This window comes from Halichoerus grypus, chromosome 14 (genome assembly GCF_964656455.1).
Source record: "Halichoerus grypus chromosome 14, mHalGry1.hap1.1, whole genome shotgun sequence".
Classification (NCBI taxonomy): Eukaryota; Metazoa; Chordata; class Mammalia; order Carnivora; family Phocidae; genus Halichoerus; species Halichoerus grypus.
Genome location: NC_135725.1, coordinates 56,825,942 through 56,849,424, shown reverse-complemented (window position 1 = coordinate 56,849,424; position 23,483 = coordinate 56,825,942). Strand labels below are relative to the sequence as shown.

The window sequence follows — 23,483 nt, the reverse complement described above, 5'->3', positions numbered from 1 at the left end:
AAACCCATCTCATCCCAGCAGCCTGCTGCTTCTCTCCTCCCTAACTGCCTGTCAGCCAGTTCATTTAGTAAAGACAGCATTAAAACAATCTTCATCAGGTTTCCCCACCGCAAGCCCCTCCAGCCCTTTCTCCCCAGACAAAAGAGAGTCGATTGCAGTTTTGAAAGAGGGCAGGAAAACGATGCCACAGCAGGTACTTTCTACAGCGGAAAAGATGGCCTTAAAGGTAGTGAGCTTCTACTAACGGAGTGTCAAGGCACTGCACAGTTGCCAGAAACGGCCACAGAGAGGACAGCTGCCTGAAGTCTCTCCGGACTCAGACTGAGAGGTGGTGACAGGGAAGAGACTCTCGGATGGAGAGAAGCTCCGCTAGTCCTCCACGGGATCATTGCCAGAAACCGCACTAGGACCTCGGCCCCAGAGGGACCAGTAGGGGCGGACGCTTCCCGATCCGGGTATTGGGAGAGACCCTTTCAGCCAATCTTAGGACGGGCACTGGTGACATCACCGGTTGCTCCCTGGATGGCCTCGTGACGTCATCACACAGCGCCGGAAGTGGTGCGGCTCTGAAGAGTGACTTGCGCTTGTCTGTCGCCGCGGTCTCGAGGTAAGGCAGTTGTCGGCCTACCTCCTCTGCTGGCCGGGTGGAAAACCGTGGTTGTGGGTCCTGGACCGGGGTCATTACTGCCCTTGAAGCATGTTCCTTGAATAATGCTTTTATGGCTTTTTTCCCGTCAGGCTTTGCTCCGTCCTCGGGCTCTAGGCGTCTCACTTTGCCAAGCTCCCTTGGGCCGTTTTTCGGTCGCCGCCCCACCTCACGTTCGTTCACCTCCCCTCTCACCCCACAGCTTGGTCACAACACAAGCAGAAAAAAAGATTAGAGAGAGAGGGTATTGTCCAGCCCAGGAGGCGGCTCAGCTTGTCAGGAAGGGCATTGTTTCCTCTAGAAGCGCTTCCTGAAAGGAACTGGAGGGGCCTTCACGTCGTCCTCAACAGGCCTAATGGGAGGGCCAGAAGAAGCAAGCTTTTTCTCATGCAGGCAGTGATAGTGGTCCAAAAAAGCAGGGATATAATTTCCATTTGGAATTAGTGTGACCCAGGTTTAGAGTCTTTAGGGAATCTAACATATTAGGAATTGTTAGAATACTTGAGACCAGACTGTACATGTAGGGAGACAATACAGACTTGTGCCCTTCCACCTAAGTTGCACAGTCAGTGATGGGGGATGATCTTTTTACATGTCCTTAGCTCTTGCTTTTATCTTGTTTTCACTGTTAACCAGTGATAATAGTGTTGAATACTTACTTTTTGCCAGACACTGAGCTTTGCATACTTCCTCATTCAGTCCTTGTGACAACCCTGTGTTGTAGAGCAATTCTTAATGTTGTTTTACAGCTAAAGAATTAAAAGCTTAGGTTAAATGATTGGCGTCAAATCACACAGTGGGTAGGTTACCGAGCCATGATTTGAACTCAAGCAGTTGAACTTAAGAGGCCCGGATGTTATCCACTGTATTACATTGATTTTTTTCAACTGTTCATTAAGCTCCCAAACACCTCACTCCTACCTACTATTTTATGGAGTGGATTGAGGTCATCAGATGTGCTTTCCCTCAAATTTTTGCCCCTGCTTTCCCTTCTTAAAAAAAGTCTTAGACTTATGCGCTTTTTACCTTTCTTTCACTCTGCTCTGATAAAAGCGAATCCCTGTGTCTTTGCATCTTACCTTTTATATTTTCATCTATGAGACCTTGTTTTCATTTGTCTTTTCTGCCCCTATGTCCTAGTTTTGTATAAACATGTCAAATTTCTCAGATTCCTGGTCACCTGCCCCCTAACCTACCAAGCTAGAAAGAAAGGAAGTCTTAGTGATCCATCCTTCCTTTAGCTGTCATCCAGTAACTCTATTTCCCTTTTTATTCAAACTATTTTAAAGAGTATTCTAAATTCTATCTCCATATCCTCACCTTTCACTCCTTTCTTCAGTCTCCCTTTGAGACCTATCATTCCCCTGAAATTTTAACCTTAAAGTTACAGTAATTATCAAACCAGATTGACATTTTTTAGTCACCTTTGCTGCTTTTGAAACTCTCACTCCTCTACTGCTTTGCTTTCCAGAATAATACATTCAGCTAATTTATTTAACAAACATTTATTATGATACAGAGACTAGGAAGACAAAGTGCCTCCTTGTAAGGAGCTTACATTCTAGCTGTTTCTCCATGTGTCTCTCTCACCAAACATTTCTCCTGTGGGTAGTCTTTTTTCTTCCTCCCCTAAAATGTTGGGTATTTGCAAGGCTTGTGACTTTGGCTCACTGTTCTTTTTGTTCTGTATACACTGCCTGAGAGCACATCAACTAGCTTGGTTTTTTTTTTTTTTTTTAAAGATTTTTTTAAATTTATTTATCAGAGAGAGAATGGGAGACAGAGAGCATGAGAGGGGGAGGATCAGAGGGAGAAGCAGTCTCCCCGCTGAGCAGGGAGTCCGATGCGGGACTCGATCCCGGGACTCCAGGATCATGACCTGAGCCGAAGGCAGTTGCTTAACCAACTGAGCCACCGAGGCGCCCCAACTAGCTTGGTTTTAACTCCCTTCTACATGCTCCCAAATCAAAGTTGTCAGACCCTTTTTTCTAACTTTCACCCTCACCTCTGACCACCCTACTAGACAGCTCTGCCTGCAAGTCCCGCAGTTCAAATTCACAAGCCTGAAACTGAACTCTGTCTTCCCTGAACTTGCTCTCATTACATAGATCACTATGTCCTGATGATTTTACCCCCTAAATATTTCTCAAATCTGTGTTGTTCTTCATCCCTACCTTTGAACTACTTTAGGCACCGTCATCTTTCATCTGAAATGTGATGGCCTTCTGACTGATTTCCCTGCCTCCAGTCCTGTTCCCCATGTATCTTCTCACATGAGGTGATAGAAGTAACACGTACCCTCCTCCCCCAAATGATCTTTGACACAAATCTGTGTTAAAGTCCTGCTTAATAATCTTTAAGTATCTGTCTGTTCATTCATCTGATCTTTTTTCTCATTCACTTAGCAAATTTTTATTGTTTATTAAATTGTAAAATCCAGTGGAACTTCTAAAGTTTGAGCTTCTCAGCCAGTCACCCAGGGCTCTGCTTATTCTGGACGTGCCTGTGTCTCTAGCCTCTTTTCTGCCTCATATTTTAAGTTGTAGCAACACTGAACTGCTTCTTCATGTGCAGTCTATTATTTCTTTGTGCATTGCCCTTGCTATTCCCTTTGACTTGAATTTTCTCCCTGTTTCCTTTATCCACTTCCTTCTCACCTAATTAGGATGACCCTTCACCTAGTTAATCTGGCTTATATATAGGACTCATTTTAGGTCTGACTCCTATAGGAAATCTTCCTTGACATCTCCTTTTTCCATGTCTGGGTTGGGTACCCCGGCCTTGTGCTCCCATGATACTCTGCACAGACCAATCACTATACTTACTATATTTGTTATAAATGTTTTTGTGTTTCTCTCCCCCACAAGACTGAGCCTTTTGAAGGCAGGCATGATATATTATACCTGGATTATATGAGTGATATGTATTATTTCTTTATTCTCAGTACTAGAATAGCACAAGGCACACTGTAGACATGTAGTAATTCTTTAAAAAGATTTATTTATTTATTTTAGAGCACACGAGTGGGAGGGGTAGAGAGAGAGAGAGAGAATCTCAAGCAGATTGCATGCTGAGCATGGAGCCCGACGTGGGGCTTGATCTCATGACCCTGAGATCACAACCTGAGCCAAAACCACGAGTCGGACGCTTAACTGACTGCACCACCCAGGCGCCCTGGCACATAGTAATTTTAATTGAATGATCAAATGAGTGAAGACAAAAGGTATATGGTGTAGTGATTAAGAACCCGTTCTTTAGAATTGATTCAAATCCTATCTCTGGCACACATTGGTTATGCCAAACTAAAAATAGGTTACCTATTTTTTCTTAAGCCTTAAATTTTCTTTTCCTTAGAATGAGAGTTGCTGGGAAAATTAAATGAGATAATAAAAGTAAGACATTTAAGAAGTGCCTAGCAGATAGTATGCACTAGATAAAGGTATGCCAAACACCAGAGGATATTGAGAAGTATAAGGCCAGGCCTAGCCCAGGGCCATAATCTTCTAGAGACCTGAGTTTTCTGTATGGATGGGTAGTGATGCAGGCTGTATATAAGGAGATTATAATCTCATTTGGAGAGTAGAATTACATCCACATTTAATTTTCAGAGAACTGTGAAGATAAATTGACCACACCCTATGGCAAGATGTAGAGAAGACAAGATAGTTCAGTGAAGGCCTCCCTGGAGGAGGTGGGACTTGGGAATTGAGAAGGATTTGGGATTCTAGGAAGGAGGAAACGGTATAATCCAATGCCAGGAGATCATATTAAGAATGACTTACTTGGGAGATGTGACTCAGTACATCATACCTGAGGGATGTATTTGTGTGTAAGAATAAACGTATGTGAGTCTGGGGGAAGGGAAGGGTGGGCTAGTTCTATGAAAGGAAGTAGGAGGTGACATAAGTAACCTTTGTGGGGGTAGAGTATGAGGGTCTTAACCTCAAGCCTGAGGAATTTGGTACTTACCAGGTTGGGCAAATTTCTGGGGCTGGGTTGGATATCATGGTAGCCATCAGCCACATGTAGCTATTTAAATGTATGTTTAAAAAAATCTAAGAACTTTAGTTCCTTGGTTGCACTAGCTACATTTTGGATGCTTGATTGTCACATGGTGGCTACGTTATTAGACAATGCAGGTTAACGATACTTCCATCATTGCAAAAAATTCTACTGGACAGCACTGTTCCACATTATCAGATTGCTGGGCTTGTGTGGCCTATCAGATCACTTTGGTTCCTTAAGATATAACCAGAATTTTTTCCTGACCAATCCCTACAACTCTGGAATGAAAAGTAGGGAGTTAGAAAATAGAGAATTAGGATTTATCTGCCTAGATGTGAGGATGGGATTGCCCAAAGAGAGGAGCAAAGGACCACTTAAGAGGAACTGGAGCAGGGGAAAGAGAAGGAAGGGATGAGAATCTGGATAGGATTATCATCTGGTGATTCACTTGCAATATATATTGCGTTCTTGTATGCCAAGTATTAAGTGTTGGAGATATATTGGTAAGCAAAAAATGGGCTTGACTTCTGTCCTAGAACTTGCAGTTTATGGAGTTTTATTGGATGGACCAATTTAAAGATTCAGGAGCATCTATCATTATGTACTCCCCATATTCTAAAATGCTTCATTCCTAGAAATTGGAACTGGAGGCTAAAATGGGCCAAAATGTTGCTTAACATTAGTTGCGTGAGCATTGTGCAGTCACTGCTTTAGTTTCTCAAGAAGTAGTAAATAGGAACATCATAACTTGAGAATTTTGGTGGGAATGAGTGTGTGTATAGGGCAGGAGGGGTAGTTCCTATTATCCTGCAACAGCCAGCCATGCTCTCAGCGGCCCATCAGATTCCTTCCTGTCCCTGCTCTCAAATTGTGCTCTCTCCAGATTTCTTTTATTACTGTGAGTAGTCAGTCACCATGACTTATTTCCCAAGGCCTGATGAAGACATACTTCACTTCTCAGTCCATTACCTGCTCACTCATCAGTTTCCAGCAAGTGCAAACAGATGCCCCTCTGAACACATAGCATTTAAAAGTGGGACTTGCCTGTAGCATCATCATCATTTGAGGCTCCAGTTTCAGGATTTTAGGTATGCAGCTGACTCTTCATGCTCTTGCATCCATTCCTTCACAAAGACCTGCTGAACTTTTGGACCTCACTCTGGTCATTATGTTGACAGCCTCGTGACTAATCTCTGACTCTAGACTTCTCCGCTCCAGCCTGCCTACACATAGCTGTTGTTTCACTTTGCTCTGCAGCTCAATAACTTGGCAGTTGTCTCTTGTTGATTGTGAAGTCTAAACTTTTCAGCCTAGTGTTCAGTACCTCTGCAATTTTTTGGTGATTCTCTGGGGCAGCTCCTCTGGGTCAGCTAATAAGGTCTGCTTTCTACCCCTTACCTGTGGCTTATTGCTGAAGTCTGTGTTGTCACTTGTACCTTTTTTTTTTTTTTTTAAGTTTTATTTATTTAAGAATCTCCACACCCAGTGTGGGGCTTGAACTCAATGACCCAGAGATCAAGAGTTGCGCGCTCTTCGGACTGAGCCAGCCAGGTGTCCCTGTCACTTGTGCTTTTAAAAATGGAATGTCCCAGGGCACCTGGGTGGCTCAGTTGGTTTGAGCCTCGAATCATGCTCCCTGCTCAGCGGGGAGCCTGCTTCTCCCTCTCCCTCTGCCTGCCTCTCTGCCTATCTCTCTGTCAAATAAATAAATAAAATCTTTAAAAAAAAAATGGAATGTCCCCTCCCACTTATTTTCTTCCTTGTCAGTCTTCTCGGCATTTTCATTTGGGTGGTTTCCAAAGCCTTTCCTGACTGATCAAATTTCTTTGACTTTGCACCTCTTCAGCCTCATTTGCTCACTCCTTTGCATTATCCTTTCTTTGCAGATGGTAATAAAACTCTGATTTTTAAAAATCTTGTTCCTTTTTTGTTCCCTTTGGACACAGCTTGTGCAGAGGGCCTGATAAGTGCTACCTTGCCTGCAGGGCACATTTCTCAGAGGGTATTAGAGGCTTGAATGGTCAGTTTCTGGAGGCATCCCAAAGATCCTAGTCCTGTCTCTGCGCATAATTTCCTGCTCTCCCTCTCTGGGTGATCTCATGCTCTCTCTTTGCCTCACCTTCTCTGACATGTTGATGCCTCTCAAATATATACATTCTGCCCATTCCTCTCCCTGAGCTTTCTACCCATATATCCTACCTTGACCTGTGGATCTTAATCTAATTGTGTTTCAATCAGAAATCATCCCTTCTTCATCTGCCATTTAACTTCAAATTATGTCTCCTTGTTTATTTCTCATTGTGGTTAATGGCTATTTCCAAATCAGAAGTCTTGATTGATGTCTCCCTTTACTCCTTTGTCATTCCCCAAATACAGTCAGTAATTAAGTCTACCTTCAAAATTTTTCTGGATCTTCCTCTCCATTCCCTTTCCCCTGCCTTTGTTCAGGACTCATCTCTCTCCCAAATTTCTTTCTTTTTTTTTTCTCCCAAATTTCTTGTCTCTTTCCCTTCTACTGATACCCTATGTGGCCATGAAGGTTGTTCGTTCGTTCGTTTGTTCGTTCGTTCCTTCCTCCCTCCCTTCCTCCCTCCCTCCCTCCCTTCCTTCCTTTTTTAGGATTTATTTATTAATTTTAGAGAGAGAAAGTGTGTGTGCGCATGCAGAGGGAGCGGTGATTGGGATGGGTGGGTGGGGAGGGGCAGAGAGAGAGAATCTTAAGCAGACGCCCCACTGAGCCCAGAGCCCAATGCAGGGCTCCATCTTACAGCCCTGAGATCATGAGCTGAGCTGAAATCAAGAGTTGATGCTTAATCAGTTGAGCCACCCAGGTGCCCCTAAAGGTTGTTTTCAAAAGAAAACCAGTTCCTTCACTGTTGTGCAGTTTGTGTATTGCACAGAGGGGCCACATTCACACTTTAGACATTGTAGGTTTGTATATTTATTATGACAATCTTCTGTTAGATGGCAATAAAATGTATTGTTCTAATATTGATATGATGATTAAGGAGGGAAACCTAATATACATAAAGATGCCTGTGGACTGAAGAACATCCTCTATTCTTATGTCCTTAATTCTCTGCCATGCAAACTCCTTCTCATGCTTTAAAACTCAGCATAAATATCCCTTCCTCATTAAGCTGTTTTTGATATTACTTACAAGAGTCAGTTATTCCTTTCCCTGGGCTAATGCCATATTTGGTTAATCCCTTTTTATGGTGCTTATCACATTATATTGTAATAATTGACATATGAGTCTATCTGCCCCACCTATACTCCAGGCCCCTCAAGGATAGGGACAATGTTTAATTATTCTTTTATCCTCAGTGTGTAGGCTAATGGTCAGCACATAGAGTATATCAATAAACATAATATTTGATTGCTTAGCCTGATTTAGGCACAGAGGTAAATATATACATTATCTTATTTAATTTTCACAACAGCCTCATGAGTCCTGTCATCATCATGTTTTACAGGTGAGAAAATTGAGACCTAGGTGAAGTCACTGGTAGATGGCATATGTGGTGGTGCTGGGGTGTGGCCCTGGAGGACTTGTGCTAATTTTTCCAGTGATTCTCTTCTGTTTTTTTCTCTCAGAGTAATGATGAGGGTGTGCTGGTTGGTGAGACAGGATAACCGGCACCAGCGAATCAAACTTCCACATTTGGAAGCAGTCATGGTTGGGCGTGGCCCAGAGACCAAGATTGTTGACAAGAAATGTTCTCGACAGCAAGGTACTTGGTCATAGCAATGTGCAGATTACTGTGTTTTGTTCCTCAGGATAATGATAACCCAAGATGCACATTTCCTGGATGCTATTGGTAGAATCTTTTTGTCTGCCATAAACAAAACTCAGGAACTGAGCTCTTTTAGCTAACACCAGGGACCCATTCACCCCAGATTCTACCCTCTGGAAGTGGTTAATATTCAGTGTTGAGAATAGGCAGGTTCCATCCTGTTACTGTGGGGTGGTGGACCTGAATCTTGTACCCTGCTTTGCCCAGGGAGATTCCTCATTGAGCAGTGAGACAGTTAATTCTGGGACCTCCAGCCTGAAACCATGTCTGAGAAGTGATGGGATAGTTCCATCCTTTACATAATGCCTCACACAGAGGGGGTTATTTTTATAAGACTATGGCATCTAGCTCTTGAAATGCCTTTCCTGGGATTTAATGAAAAGAACGTCCTTAGGAAAAAGCCTTACCATGTACCTCATTTTTTTACATGTAAACTCTGGACATGCTCACTGCTACCAGACCCCCACATGTGTGTTCCCCATAGAGTTTCTCAGTGCTTAGAGTCTGCAGTACTGATTATGATTTTTTCCACATGAGTTAATCTAAATGGGGAAAAAAAAACCATACTTGAGCTGGCTAGGTCTGAGATACAGAAGCAGATACTGCTTTTCACTCTGTCCCCATTTCACAACAGCAACTGTGGGGACTTGTATGTCAGCCTGTCTTCTGCCTGTTCTTTCCTGGAGAGCAGCTGTGGTGTCTGTGCACCCTGTCTCCCCCCAGAAACTTTGTTCACTTCTCTGAACACAAGTATTTAATGTTATTTCTTCCCACATATGCTCAGACTGTTCTGTTCCTGCAATCCTCTTCCTAGAATAATCACTCTGCCTACTAAGGCCAGCTGAACTTCTCTTTTCCAGAAGTGTATCTTTTGCCTTTTTCTATTGAAAGCATCTCGTAGTTTTACTAAATAGTGGAAGCCTGATATAATCATGAACCAAGAGTCTGTGAGAGAATGGGGTCCCTTCCCTGACTGCAGAGTCTGCGATCCTGAGTGGGCCAAGGGCTCTGGAATAGCGAGATTTGTGGGGATTCTGTGAAGCTGCTTCGTAGGGATATTAGCAGGAGCTAAGGGAGTATGTGTGCTGGTGGACATTTTATGGAAGGATTTGGAGCCCAGCCACCTGCATAACAGGCAATTTTGCTCATAGGTCTTTGAGGAAACCGTAGTCAAGTTGCCTCCTGGAGTGAGGCTTCATTGTCCTGTTAGGAGAATAGGAGCAAGTGCTTGGTTCTTTGTGGCATTTAGGTTTAACTTTTTAAAATCTCTTTCAGTACAGTTGAAAGCAGAGTGTAACAAAGGATATGTCAAGGTGAAGCAGGTATGTATGTTTGTAATTTGGATTTCCATTTTATACTTGATGATTTTCTTATGCTGTTGATTTTAGAGTGTTTGTGCCAACCAATAAAAGCTTCTCTGTCACGTGTGGGGAGTGAGCATTAAGCATGGTGCCTGGCATGCAGTAAGTGGTTAACATAGCAGTGGCTATGCTGCTAATGGTATTATGGCTATCATTGTAATTATTTTCTGATTATTTATAGGTAGGGGTCAATCCCACCAGCATTGACTCAGTCATAATTGGGAAGGACCAAGAGGTGAAGCTGCAGCCTGGCCAAGTTCTCCACATGGTGAATGAACTTTATCCATATATTGTAGAGTTTGAGGAAGAGGCAGAGAGCCCTGGCCTAGAAACACACAGGAAGAGAAAGAGGTCAGGCAACAGTGATTCTATAGAAAGGGATGCTGCCCAGGAAGCTGAGTCCTGTAGAGGACTGGAACCTGGGAGTGACCCTGGCCAATCCTCTGTGCCCTCAAAGAAAGGGAAAGATGCATCTACCAAAAAGGTGAGGGCCGTGTGCTTGATAGATGATGTGGAGATTAAATGAGATATAATGACTGCTTGATTGTTTTGTACACTGTAAAGCCCAGATACGCATAAGGGGTTATTAACCATGACAAGGCTTATTAACCATGATGAAAGAGTCACTTGTTTGTGTCACCAGTCACTTGGGTGAATGTCCCTTCATGTACTTTTCTCTTGAATTCCTGAGGTAAGCCACTTGACGGTAGGGAGATAATGGCGGTGTGCTTAGCATGGAACTGCTAAAATGGGTCAGTCATATGTTTATCTGTAGAAGGTTAGCATTGGAACACTGTTCATAGATCATGTGATTCGCATCCTGATGTCAAAGTGGAAATGTAGTTAGGCTGTAGGTGGAGTGGGAGAGGGCGAAGAAGATGCAGTTGACACTCTGGCATCTCCAGCCTTCGTCTAGACACACAGCTCTGAATCCTGTATAGGAAGAAAATGGAGCCGGTTTAGGTTATAAAGGCAAACGATTGAGTAAAGGGGGTATAGCTTAATTCTTAAAAACTAATCTCATTGCTAAGTTTGGTTGGGCTTTGCTGACATATAATATTAACTAATGCCAAATACAACTATTGACATTTGCAATTTTTATGGCCCCTTTTTGTTTCAGGAATCATTGGGCCACTGGAGTCAAGGCTTGAAAATTTCTATGCAGGATCCCAAAATGCAGGTCAGAATAACATTTTGGCATTGAAATACACTTCATTTTTTTTTTTTTTAAATAGATTTCTCCCACATCATTTTTATTTTATTTTATTTTTTTAAAGATTTTATTTATTTATTTGACAGAGAGAGACACAGTGAGAGAGGGAACACAAGCAGGGGGAGTGGGAGAGGGAGAAACAGGCTTCCTGCAGAGCAGGGAGCCCGATGCGGGGCTCGATCCCAGGACCCTGGGATCATGACCTGAGCCGAAGGCAGATGCTTAACGACTGAGCCACCCAGGCGCCCCAATACACTTCATGTTTTAAGTGACTACTCCACAGAGGTCATAACTACAAGTGAAAGCAAAGGAGATCAGTCCTTCTGACTGAGGTTCGTTTTATTGGGCTATTTTGTGAGAACCAAGCGTCTTTTCCGATTATCAGTAAGTTAGCAACTGGAATTGGTTGGAGAGAAGCTCAGTTCCTTAAATGAATATCCCCTCTTCTTTGTTCCTTCTAAACTTCTGGGTGCTATTAAGGGAAGTTGTGTTAACCTTAGTGGGGTTTCTTTCAAGGGAGTGTCAGGTAATATATTGTGACTGTAGTTATTGGGCTGCCTGGGATTAATAGTCAGGCGTCATCCTGGGAGGAGTCTTTGAGTTCTTCTTAAATTACATCCTGGGTTACAAGGGGCCAGATCTGGTAGGGCTTCTTGGAACACATGATTGTGACACATGGTCTGCTGGGTTAGAGTGGAGAAGGGTGCATTTGAATTAATGCTTGCGGGGATGTTACATCAGAACCTTAGGAACTATTTTGTACTATGCATTTTCTGTGTATTCTTTGTAGTGTGGTGATTGAAAACACACACTCTGGAGTCAACTAGACCTGGTTTACAATCTTAGACTTCCCACTTTGTTAAGTCTGTGACAGTGCAAGACATGTTCCAAGTCTCAGTTCTCATCTGACAAAATTGGGATACTGAAACCTTTTACATAAGATTGTGTTGGGAGTTAAGTGAGTTAGTGAATATGACAGCACCTGGCATGCAGAAGATGTGTGGTAGATGTCTGTTCCTTCTCTTATGCCCCTCTGCTAGGTTTACAAAGATGAGCAGGTGGTGGTGATTAAGGATAAATATCCCAAGGCTCGTCATCACTGGCTGGTCTTACCATGGGCTTCCATTTCCAGTCTGAAGGCTGTGACCAGGGAACACCTTGAGCTCCTTAAACACATGCACACTGTGGGGGAAAAGATGATCACAGATTTTGCTGGGTCCAGCAAACTCCGCTTCCGTTTGGGTTACCATGCCATTCCCAGCATGAGGTAAGTGTCGTGTGTAGTGCCAGTGCATTCTGGTTCTGTCTAGGTGGACAGATGGATTCAGCCTGGGTGTGCTGATAGTTCCGAGGCCCAGGGGACTAGGGTGGGATGTTTCCAAGGAAGTGGGCTGAAACTTCCACCCTTATGCCTGACTTGCCTTGATTTTTCTTTTTATTTTTTGTGCCTGTGACTTTTATTCAGATTTTTCAGAAGCATCTATAAACTCCTAAACAATTAAGGACCATTGCTTTGAAGGAGACAAACATCACTGACTTTTATTGTGACAACTCAGTAGATCTAAGATTTAAAATAAAATGAGAGAAAAATATAGAGCCTGTTTGCCTTTGGCTCATACCCAGAAGTATTCAGAAAGGAATAACAGTCTTTTTAAAGAATGCAAGCAAGGCAGATCACCATAGTTCTTTAGAGCTAAGCAACAAGATAAGCAGACTAATTGGATTTTGGAGTTTTTATCTTGTATTTGTTTGTTTTTTTGGTGATAAAATATACCTAACAAGATTTAACATTTTAACGATTTTAAGTATTACAGTTCATTGGCGTTTAAGTACATTTACATTGTTGTGCAGCCATCACCATCATTTGCTTCTAGATCCTTTTTCGTCTTCCCAAACTACATCCCGTTCCCCTCTACAGTCCCTGGCAGTTATCATTCTACTTTCTGTTTCTATAAATTTGACTACTCTAGGTGCTTCATATAAGTGGAATCATACAGTATCTGTCTTTTTGTGACTGCTTATTTCACTTAGGATCATGTCTTCAAGGTCCATCTCTGCTGTAGCATGTGTCAGAATTTCTTTTGGTTATTTTTTTTTAACTGCCCAACATTCTTCACATTTTATTCAGTGAATTATGACTTATATGATGGGCCACTTTAACCAAATGAAATTTTTGTGCCACATTTTTTCCCCCATCAGTATTTTTTTTTTTTTAATTGAGGCATCACTGGGGCGCCTGGGTGGCTTGGTCATTAGCGGCTGCCTTCGGCTCAGGTCATGATCCCAGGGTCCTGGGATCGAGCCCTGCATCGGGCTCCCTGCTCAGAGGGAAGCCTGCTTCCCCCTCTCCCACTCCCTCTGCTTGTGTTCCCTCTCTCGCTGAGTCTTTCTCTGTCAAATAAATAAAATCTTAAAAAAAAAAAAATAGAGGCATAACTTACATACAACAAAATGCACAAGATTTATAGTTTGGTCAGTTTTGACAAACATTTATGCCATGTACCTATCACTCTGATTAAAATACAGAACATTTCTGTCATATCCCAAAAAGTTCCCCTGCGCTTCTTTTCAATTAATCTTCCCCTCAACCCTCAAGCGTTGTTCTGATTTCTTTCTGCATAGGTTAGTTTTGCCTGTTCTAGAGCTTCATATAAGTGGAATCATACAATGTGTACTTTTCTTCTGTCGGACCTTTTTTAGCATTATGATTTTGAGATTCATGTATGTTGTTGTGTATATCATGCACATATTTCATTTTTTTGCCCTTTGGTAAATTCCTGGAAGTGAAGTTGCTAGGTCATAGGGTTGATGTATGTTGGGCCTCATTTAAAAAAAATGCAGTTGACTACTGGGTATTTACCCCAGAGATACAAATGTAGGGATCCAAAGGGGTACGTGCACCCCGATGTTTATAGCAGCAATGTCCACAATAGCCAAACTGGAAAGAGCCAAGATGTCCATCGACAGATGAATGGATAAAGAAGATGTGGTATATATATATACAATGGAATATTATGCAGCCATCAAAAGGAATGAGATCTTGCCATTTGCAGCGACGTGGATGGAACTGGAGGGTGTTACGCTGAGCGAAATAAGTCAATCAGAGAAAGACGTATCCTATGACCTCACTGATGTGAGGAATTCTTAATCTCAGGAAACAAACTGAGGGTTGCTGGAGTGGGGGGTGGGGTGGGAGGGATGGGGTGGCTGGGTGATAGACATTGGGGAGGGTATGTGCTATGGTGAGTGCTGTGAATTGTGCAAGACTGTTGAATCACAGATCTCTATCTCTCAAACAATGCAATATATGTTAAGAAAAAAAAAAAGAAGAACATAGGAGGGGAAGAATGAAGGGGGGGAAATCGGAGGGGGAGATGAACCATGAGAGATGATGGACTCTGAAAAACAAACTGAGGGTTCTAGAGGGGAGGGGGGTAGGAGGATGGGTTAGCCTGGTGATGGGTATTAAAGAGGACACGTTCTGCATGGAGCACTGGGTGTGCACAAACAATGAATCATGGAACACTACATCAAAAACTAATGATGTAATGTATGGTGATTAACATAACAATAAAATTAAAAAAAAAGAAATAGAACACTTTGGAAAATAACAAAAAAAAATGCAGTTGATCCTTGAACAACATAGGTTTGAATTGTGCTGGTCCACCTATATGCAGATGTTTTTTGATATAGTAAAATACTGTAAATGTATTTTCATTGTGACTTTCTTAACTTTTTCTTTTCTCTGCCTTACTTTATTGCAAGATTTCAGTATATAATATATATAGCATACAAAATATGTGTTAATGGACTGTTTATGTTATTGGTGAGGCTTCTGATCAACAGTAGGATATTAGTAGTTTTGGGGGGAGTAAAAATTACACTTTTGGGTTTTTGATAGTGTGGGGGGGTCAGCTCAAGGATCAACTGTATATATTTTTTTGCTAAAATCTTATTCAAAAATTTAGGGCAAAAGTCACCCATAATCATAATCCTATTTCTCCAGTGCTGCACAGCCCAGACTAACAGAGCCCTTTGACTACAGAGTGCTTTTCACATAGTAATCATGGTGTCCATACCTTTTTTATGTAATACATGCTATTGTTCTAAGAATGTTAAAAAGAGCTGTGGCAAGTGTGGGTGGGAAGCAAAATGAGCAGTAATTTGCCAGTCACATATCCTTTTATGATCACTATTTATAATTTTGAATAAACAGTATGGAAAGGAAAGGGTAACATTTTTTTTTCTTATAAAAGTAATATATTTTCTGTTTAGAAAATATAAAAAAAAGTGTGAAGCAGAACAAAGATCTTCCATAATATCACCACTAATTAAACTCTAGACCTTATTTGAATTTCACCTTTCTTTATTTTTTATTTTTTTATTTTTATGTTTTTCTGCTCCAGGATCTAATCCAGGATCCTGCATTGGATTTATTTGTTGTCTCTCCTTAGTTTCCCCTAACTTGTGACACTGCCTTCTCCTTTCCTAGTTTTTATGACCTTGACACTTTTGATGATTACTGGTGGTTGTTTTTTTTTTTTTTAAAGATTTTATTTACTTATTGGTCAGAGACAGAGAGCATGAGCGGGGGAGCAGCAGACAGAGGGAGAGGGAGAAGCAGACTCCCCGCTGAGCAAGGAGCCTGATGTGGGACTCGATCCCAGGACCCTGGGATCATGAGCCGAGCCTAAGGCAGACACCTAACTGACCGAGCCACCCAGGCGTCCTGATTACTGGTTGGTTTTATAGGATGTCTCTCATTTTGGATTTTTCTGATATTTTTTCATGATTAGATTGAGGTTATGCTTCCCCCGCCCCCCCCAATACCACAGAGGTGATGTTGTGTCCTTCTCAGTACATTCATATCAAGGAGTATGTGATGTCGAGATGGCTTATTGCTCATATTAACCTTGATCATTTTTTTAGGGTGATGTCTGCCAGGTTTTTCTCCTGAGTTACTATTTTTCCCTTTGTAATTGATGAATGTCTTGAATAGTTAGGGACTATGCTAGTATCCTGTTTCTCCCCAAACTTTTGCCCAGGGATTTTAGCATTTATTGGAAGGTCTTGCCTGCAAGAGTTATTACTGTGGTGTTTACCTAATGGTGATTTTTTTTTATTAATTAGAATTCTTCTGTATGGAAGAGTTGTCCCTTCTCCCCCACTATGTATTTATTCAGTTATTTGTCAGTGTGGACTCATGGATATTTTATTCTATAGGTTTTAATTTAGTCTATCATTATTCATTTTGTTGTTCAAATTGTTCTAGCTTTAGTCCTTGGAAGCTCCTTTAGGTTGGGTCCCGAATCATTTGACAGGGCCCCAACATTTTTTGAGCACTTCTTTATTTTCTGGAATAAGATATTCCAGGCTTATCCTGTATTTTTCCTGTTCTCGCCCTGGAATGAACTTTTTATTTTATTTAGTTCATTTTATTGGAGAAAGAAAGATATTTATAAACTAAGACTTGGATACTAGGTTTCTATATTGAGAGAAGTGGTTGATTCCAGGGTGTCTTTACTCCTAGGTCCTTTCAGCAGATAGGGCCAGGAAATACATGTGTGAATCTTAATCCATACAGATACACACACCTCCGTATTTCTTTATCTATTTCTGTATGTGTGCGGAAAAAAACAAGCTCATACTGGTATCTCTGGCTCCAGTTCAATTCTACACGGATCATTCTTGTCTCCCCCTTTCCTTTATTGTAATTTCTTTCTCCAAGGGTGAAAAATCTGGCTCTCATTAGCTATAATAAATTCACTTTCCTGTTTGGTCTTAGTATATACATAAAACAATTACAGAATTGCTAGCTAACCCATAACCCTGTGAGAAAGACATTTCCTCACAGTATTTCTGTACAGTTCTTTCCATCTTTACAGTATCCAAACTACTCTTTTCCGAAGTTCATTTCACTAGTTATTTTCTTCCTGAGCCCCTTCAGTGTGGTTCCCTTATTCGTTTGTAATACTGTTAGGTTTGTTTGATACTGCCTATATTCCATTTTGGATTCCTGCATGTATTGGTTGGTTTTGATTATTTATTGGGAGGATAGAAAATATTAATGATTCTAAGAGTCATATTTATACAAAAAGGGTTTAACAAGTCCAAAAGAGAACTCCTGGTTTTCTGCCCCAAACCTGCTTTTCCTTTAAGCTTCCCCATCTCTGTAAGTGGCACCTCCCCCAAACCACATCTAATCCATTAGGAAGTCCTATTGGTTCTATTGCAAAATATATTCCAAACACTACAGCTCTAATCTAAGGCGTGATTATTTCTGCAGTAGTTTCCTAACTCCTCTCTGTATCTATTGTTACCCTCTTTATAGTTCTTTCTCTGCAGGGCAGCCAGAGTGATCTTTTAAAAGTGCAAATCAGAGACAATGTAAGCAGAATACACTGCAGACCTCTTGTCAGCCTGTAAGACTCTTTATTTTCTGACTCCTACCTAGTCTCTCTTCCTCAGCTCGAACCATTCCAGCCCTATCTATCACCTTTCTGTTCCTCAGTTGCGCCAAGTTCTTTCTTAGGGTCTTTGCACTTGGCATTGCCACTCCCCAAAACATTCTTTCTCCAGATCTTTGCTTGCCTGACTGCTTTCTCAGCTCAAATCACTGCCTGGGAGTGGCCTTCCTTGAACACTCTAGCTAAAGAGGTAACTTCTAGCCCCTGAGCACTCTGTGTCCCATTTCCCTGGTTTGTGTTTTTCCTTAGCAATGTTTTTGTTTTTGTTTTTTTTAATATTTTATTTATTTATTTGACAGAGAGAGAGAGTACAAGTAGGCAGAGTGGCAGACAGAGGGAGAGGGAGAAGCAGGCTCTCCACTGAGCAGGGAGCCCAATGTGGGGCTCAATCCCAGGACCCTGGGATCATGACCTGAGCCGAAGGCAGCCGCTCAACTGACTGAGCCACCCAGGCGCCCTCCTTAGCAATGTTAATGATTTGAATTCTCCCTGTTTATTTGTTTTCTTTTTAAAATTTGTCTTTCCTTACTAGAATATAATTTCTATAAGGGCAGAGGCCTTTCTCATTTTGTTCACTGCTAAATTCCCAGTGCTAGAATAATGGTTGGCTTTAGTAGGTACTTAGTGAGCATTAAATGTTCTTAAGTGAATGATTGAATGAATTAGATTAAATGGAAACACTAGCAATATTTTATATACCCATACTTTTACTGTTTGTCATTTTGATTAAGCCATAGTTTTTAATGGATTTAATGGTCAATTTCCTTCTCTCTCAACTAGCCATGTACACCTTCATGTGATCAGCCAGGATTTTGATTCTCCTTGCCTTAAAAACAAAAAACATTGGAATTCTTTCAATACAGAATACTTCCTAGAATCCCAAGGTAAACAGAGTTCTTTAGTTTTCACATTTGTTTCATTTTCTCAGCTATTCTTTTTTTTTTTTCCTATTCTTATATTTGATTTTCTTGTTTCTTTAGATAATTACCTGGCCTCAAAAGCCGATGTACCACTTTGTGTCCCTATACAGAGAGACCCATTAAAAGAAACTGGATTAAAAAAAATAATAATAAAAAAATAAAAGAAACTGGATTATTTGGATTGCCACTTTGCTTTGAGCCACCTTCTTGGGGGGGACCTAGAAAGTTATGTCAGAGTCAGAAAGATGTTTTATTGTAATGACAGGGGACTTAAAGGTTGTCCTGAGAATTATTGGAGTTCATGGATGTGAAAGCTCTGAACAGTTGTCTTTTCTGCCATCAGCTGGATAGGAGCTTGGGGGCAGCCTCATGTCACAAGTGGTTAATTAAGAGGGGAGGGCTGCGTGTATGTGGAAGGGAGCATTTCCCCGTGTGTATACTGTGGAACTTCAGTATGCTGGGACATTAATGATGGCAGCTACCACTGACCAAGGGCTAACCAGCAGTAAAGCACTGTGGTGACATGTAACATGGTTTGCTTACAGTGTGTCCCAAAGGAATGTAATTATTTCAAAAACAGGTTGCTCAGATTTAGAATCTGATCAAGCCCATTTTCCCCACAGTGGGTTTAACCTCAGGTTTACTAGCTTTAGGATACCTGGCATATTTTTATTTGGAGTCAGATTTGCTTTTCTGGGGGGTATCTTATATTGGCTTTTCAGAGTAGCTGGGCTCTGAACTTTTTTCTTTGCTTGCAGCTGTGATAGAGATGGTACGGGACGCTGGCACAGTGAGTGTCCGAGATGGGATGCCTGAGCTCTTGAGGCTGCCCCTGCGTTGTCACGAGTGCCAGGAGTCGCTGCCTTCCATTCCCCAGCTGAAAGAGCATCTCAGGAGGCACTGGCCAGAGTGATTCCACGGAGCCTGAACCTTTGCAGCAGGTGTGGCTGATTGTGTAGAGCAAATTCCTGGCACCTGTCCTGGATTGCCTGTGAACTTTTATTTCTTGAATTAAAACATGTTTTTTGTTTTTTTTTTAAACAAAGCTTCTTCTGTTCCTGAGTGGCTACAATATGGGGTGACTTGAAGTAGTTTAGGAATTAGGAATTTGGGTTTGTCATGGATGTGTTCTCTGGTGATGGTGGCTGGGATAGGCCTGATCCCCAGGCTCCAGGATCCATGTCAGGTCTGACTGATGGGGGGCAAAGCCATGTTCAAACTGACCTAATGCAAGATATGGAAGAGGGTGGGCTATATATTTCTGTCCATACATTTAATCCTTTCTCCCCCGAGACCTGTGGTACTCTTCATCAGAGCAGCTAGAGAGGTCTCATATTTATCCTGAAGGCCCTAATTGGTCTTGTTTTCTGATCTTAATCTATTCTGTAATATTCTTTCTCTTTCCTTTCTTCATGGAGAAACTTAGTTGCTTCTGTCCCTTTCATTCCTTTCTATCCAAAACCACCCATGCTTCCTTTTCAGGAAATGTGTCTCACCAGTTCTTATTCATTTTAAGGAAACAGGCTAGACGAGGGGGTGGAGAGATGGAGTTTTCTAATATTAGGGGTTCCTGGCTGATGAGGAAATACTTGGCCAAATGTTCATCACGGTTTGGTTGTCAAGTCTTCTTGCTGGTCTGCTTGGATCTTTCGTCTGAAACTAAAGTTTATTTGTTTGGGGCAGCTCTCTTAGGTAGTTGAAAACTGTTGGCAGTTCAGGTAATAGTCACAGATTTAGTTCTGATGCATGCAGAGGTCGCTGTTGACTGAAAAGTTGCACAGAATCCCATAGCTTCATTTTTCACTCAGAACAAATTTGGATGGTACTGTTGGACCAAGTTGATTTTTGGATAATGTCAGAACTGAAGGTAAAGGGAAATCTAAAATGTTTTTGATTACATTGGTGATCTATTTGAGGATTTGACTCTTTTTGCTCTTGAGTTAAAAAAAAAAAATACCCTTAATAATAACTTCTCTCTGGAGAATACCTCAGTCCATAGAGACCACATTTGACCTCAGTCTTTCACAAACAGGATGCTACAGTGGTTTCTTGGTGAGCATGGATATAGTCATAATTAGCAGTAATTAATGATTACAGCAGCTAACACTCAACTCCTGTGTGTCTGGGCATTATGCTAAACACTTTGTTCAAATTATCTCATTTACTTCTCACTGTATGTAATTCTATGGGGTAGGTACCATTGTTATGACCCTTTAGGATAAAAATTTAATAATCTATAAAGGTTGCTGGGCTTCAAAGTTGGTCTTGGTTCTGGTGCATCAAATTCATTTTCCCTATTAGTTGAAGAATATAAATGTATTACTAACCAGTAGGAGCCATAGACCCCCCCCAGGGGCCTTTGGCCTGTGCTGGCCAGAAGCTCTCCATGGCATTTCAATGATTTATCTGAGGACTGTAAGTTCCTTTAAAGCCCCTTTTCCACATCTGATGCCTTAAAGCCCCTAGAAACCCTAGATACTTTCTAAAGGTACACTCCATGGTTGCCTGAGATCAGAATTGCTAGTTCCATTTCACAACCTGTAAATATCTGGGCTCTACCCCAGAACTACTGAATCACAATTATTATAGGAATCTGTACTATAAAACAAACATTCATTGGGTGCCTGGGTGGCTCAGTTGGCTGACTCTTGATTTTTTCTTGGGTCATGATCTCAGGGTTGTGAGATCGAGCCCCACGTTGGGCTCTGCGCTGAGTGTGGAACCTGCTTGGGAGTCTCTTCCTCTCCCTCTGCCCCTCCCCCTGCTCGAGCACACTCTCTCTCTCTGTCAAAATGAAACAAAACAAAACAAAAAACCAACAGCAAAAACATTCAGAATGACTGTTATTCATACTAAAGTTTGAGAACCACAATATAAATGAAATCTGGGCTTCAAAGCACCTTGCATTTCTGAAACTCCCGGATTAGACTCTGTCCTGTGAGGATATACACACCATTTTCTGGTTGGCTTTCTGGGCTAGTTGCAGGCCTTCCTTCCCTTTGAAGGGTCAGTTTTATTTCAGGATCCAGGGAGACCTTGGGCATTAGATAAGGGAGAATGACTGGTTATAGGGACTGGTGCTTTGTTTCTACAGGGATTGGGGGGAGGCCCTTGGGCCCCATGCTTTTAGGGGCAAGGCCTAGAGCTGATGACTGTCCGTCTTCAATGATTCCCATCTCCTCCTCCTGTTCAGAGGGCAGTCTCAGAGGCGTGGCCTGGGGTCTATGATGAACTCAGCTAACCTTAGGCTCAGAGCATATATATTTTTCCTCTTCTGGTTCTATCTCTGAGATATCCAGGTACAAATGGTCCTTTCAGGGACCAGACCGTAGTTGAGATGGTCACTGAGTCCTTGCAGCCTCAGGGATGTTTTCTGGAGCCTGGAATCTGGTAGTTAGTCACATATACTGCATATGGCTGGATATCAGAGATTCAGGGCTGAGCTGTGTCAGAATTGACCTAACTGCCTCTCTCTATCCCAGTAACTATAACTTGAAGATTTCCACAGAGCTCTGAAGATTCCTCCATAGATTAGGTTAAAAATATGATGAAGGCCATGAAGTTCACTCCCCAAAATAATGTATATATATATATATATATATATATATATATATATACATCTCATGTACCCTTGAAGTGCTTCCATAGACTCCCTGGGGGTCTGTGGACCCCACCTTAAGAAACTCTGCTCTGGAGAAAAAGGTCATCACTATGCATCTGGGATTTTAGGAGGTGCCTGGGATCACTATGGAGGTCTAGGGGAGAGACCTCATCTCTAGGATGTCCCTGGGATGCTCTCCTTTGATCTCATGCTCCTCCCTCAACCCTTTGGCATGTGCACATCCTGGGGGCTTCTGGCTTCTGGCTCCAGTTTAGCCATCACATGGAGACAGGAATCTTGGGAAATAGAGAAATCCTCAGCAGGTCTGAGGGGTTTAGGAACCCTGACTGACAGACTTATCATGAGCTATCTAAAAGGCAGTGAATCTACACTACTAAAACCAGTCATCTGCATAAATAGATCAGCTGCATCATGAATGTATCCCAGGATAGTGGGAGTGGCAATACCTCTTGGGTACAGTATGTTAACAGTCCAAACTGTGCTGGACTCCATAAGTAATCTCTGACTAAGGCAGAGATTTCACTGAGGCCTCAGCCAATGTCCTTGAGAATTGCAGAACATTAAACTTCAGATAAGGTGCCCAGTGTGAACTTTTTAAAAATAGATATTGCAAAAACATTCAATTTAATTTTTTACCTAATCAACAATGCTATGTAGTTTAGCATATTGATATTAAAATCAAAATGAGAATATTTGATAAGAAACTGCAACCAAGGAAAAACTATATCACAGTGTAATATGTGAGATACAATGAAGGGAAATTTGGACCATTTTAACATTTTTTGTTCAGCCAGGCTACTCTGACCTTGAATAATAGAATTTTTGGATGAGCAAATGTGAATAATGATTTTGGGGGGCCAGAAAAAGGTCTGAAATGTTGAGGTATATAGACCCCATGGCACCCTCTCTCCCAAGTGGGCTATTATTACATTATCACTAGAAAAAATGATCTTTGCCTGTTTATCCCAGATTTATTATTGTGTTACAATTGGATGGAGTCTTCTCTAGGTACTGGGCATACTGGCATGAAAAAATAGAACAAATTCATATAACTCATATTTGTGACTCCAAGTTGTATTTCCTCCAATTAGGGACTATCCTCTTCTGCCTAAGCCCCATCATATCCAGGCCAGGCAGCAGTTTTATTAAAATACAATGGTTAAATATGGGTGGTTACTTCAACTCTAGCCAAGAAGCCAAATTTATAATCGAGTTCTTTTGTTGCCTAAAGAGAAGGTAAATATGATGACAGAGATGAACTGGAACCTGAAGCTGAGCAAGTGAATGCTTTATATGAGAGCATGAAGAGTAGACCTTAAATAGTTTATTATAGATCTTAAGTCAGAGCTGGAGAAAAGGGTTCTCAAATTCCATTAGACTCTCTGAACTAGAGTAATCTACTCTATGTCTTTTCATTTATTTTTATTTTATTTTAATTTTTTTTAGCAAACA

The 23,483-nt window shown here is 41.6% G+C and overlaps 1 protein-coding gene across 7 annotated transcripts in view; it reads left to right on the top strand.

Annotated features, from left to right (window-relative positions):
• Positions 1-523: 523 nt before the first annotated feature.
• Positions 524-23,483, top strand: part of APTX (aprataxin) — a 58,982-nt gene continuing 36,022 nt past the window's right edge. For 3 of the 7 annotated variants that reach the window (XM_078061366.1, XM_036065052.2, XM_078061365.1), the window contains exons 1-8: positions 548-607; positions 8,249-8,385; positions 9,724-9,770; positions 9,991-10,293; positions 10,930-10,989; positions 12,063-12,289; positions 18,270-18,373; positions 19,168-19,350. In XM_078061366.1, coding sequence (XP_077917492.1) covers positions 8,253-8,385; positions 9,724-9,770; positions 9,991-10,293; positions 10,930-10,989; positions 12,063-12,289; positions 18,270-18,373; positions 19,168-19,322 — 1,029 coding nt within the window. In that variant the 5' untranslated portion in view covers positions 548-607; positions 8,249-8,252 and the 3' untranslated portion in view covers positions 19,323-19,350. Of the gene's footprint in view, positions 608-8,248; positions 8,386-9,723; positions 9,771-9,990; positions 10,294-10,929; positions 10,990-12,062; positions 12,290-15,594; positions 15,762-18,269; positions 18,374-19,167; positions 19,443-23,483 lie in introns of those variants that run through there. The other 4 variants (XM_078061367.1, XR_013443724.1, XM_036065055.2 and 1 more) reach the window with 4 other exon arrangements.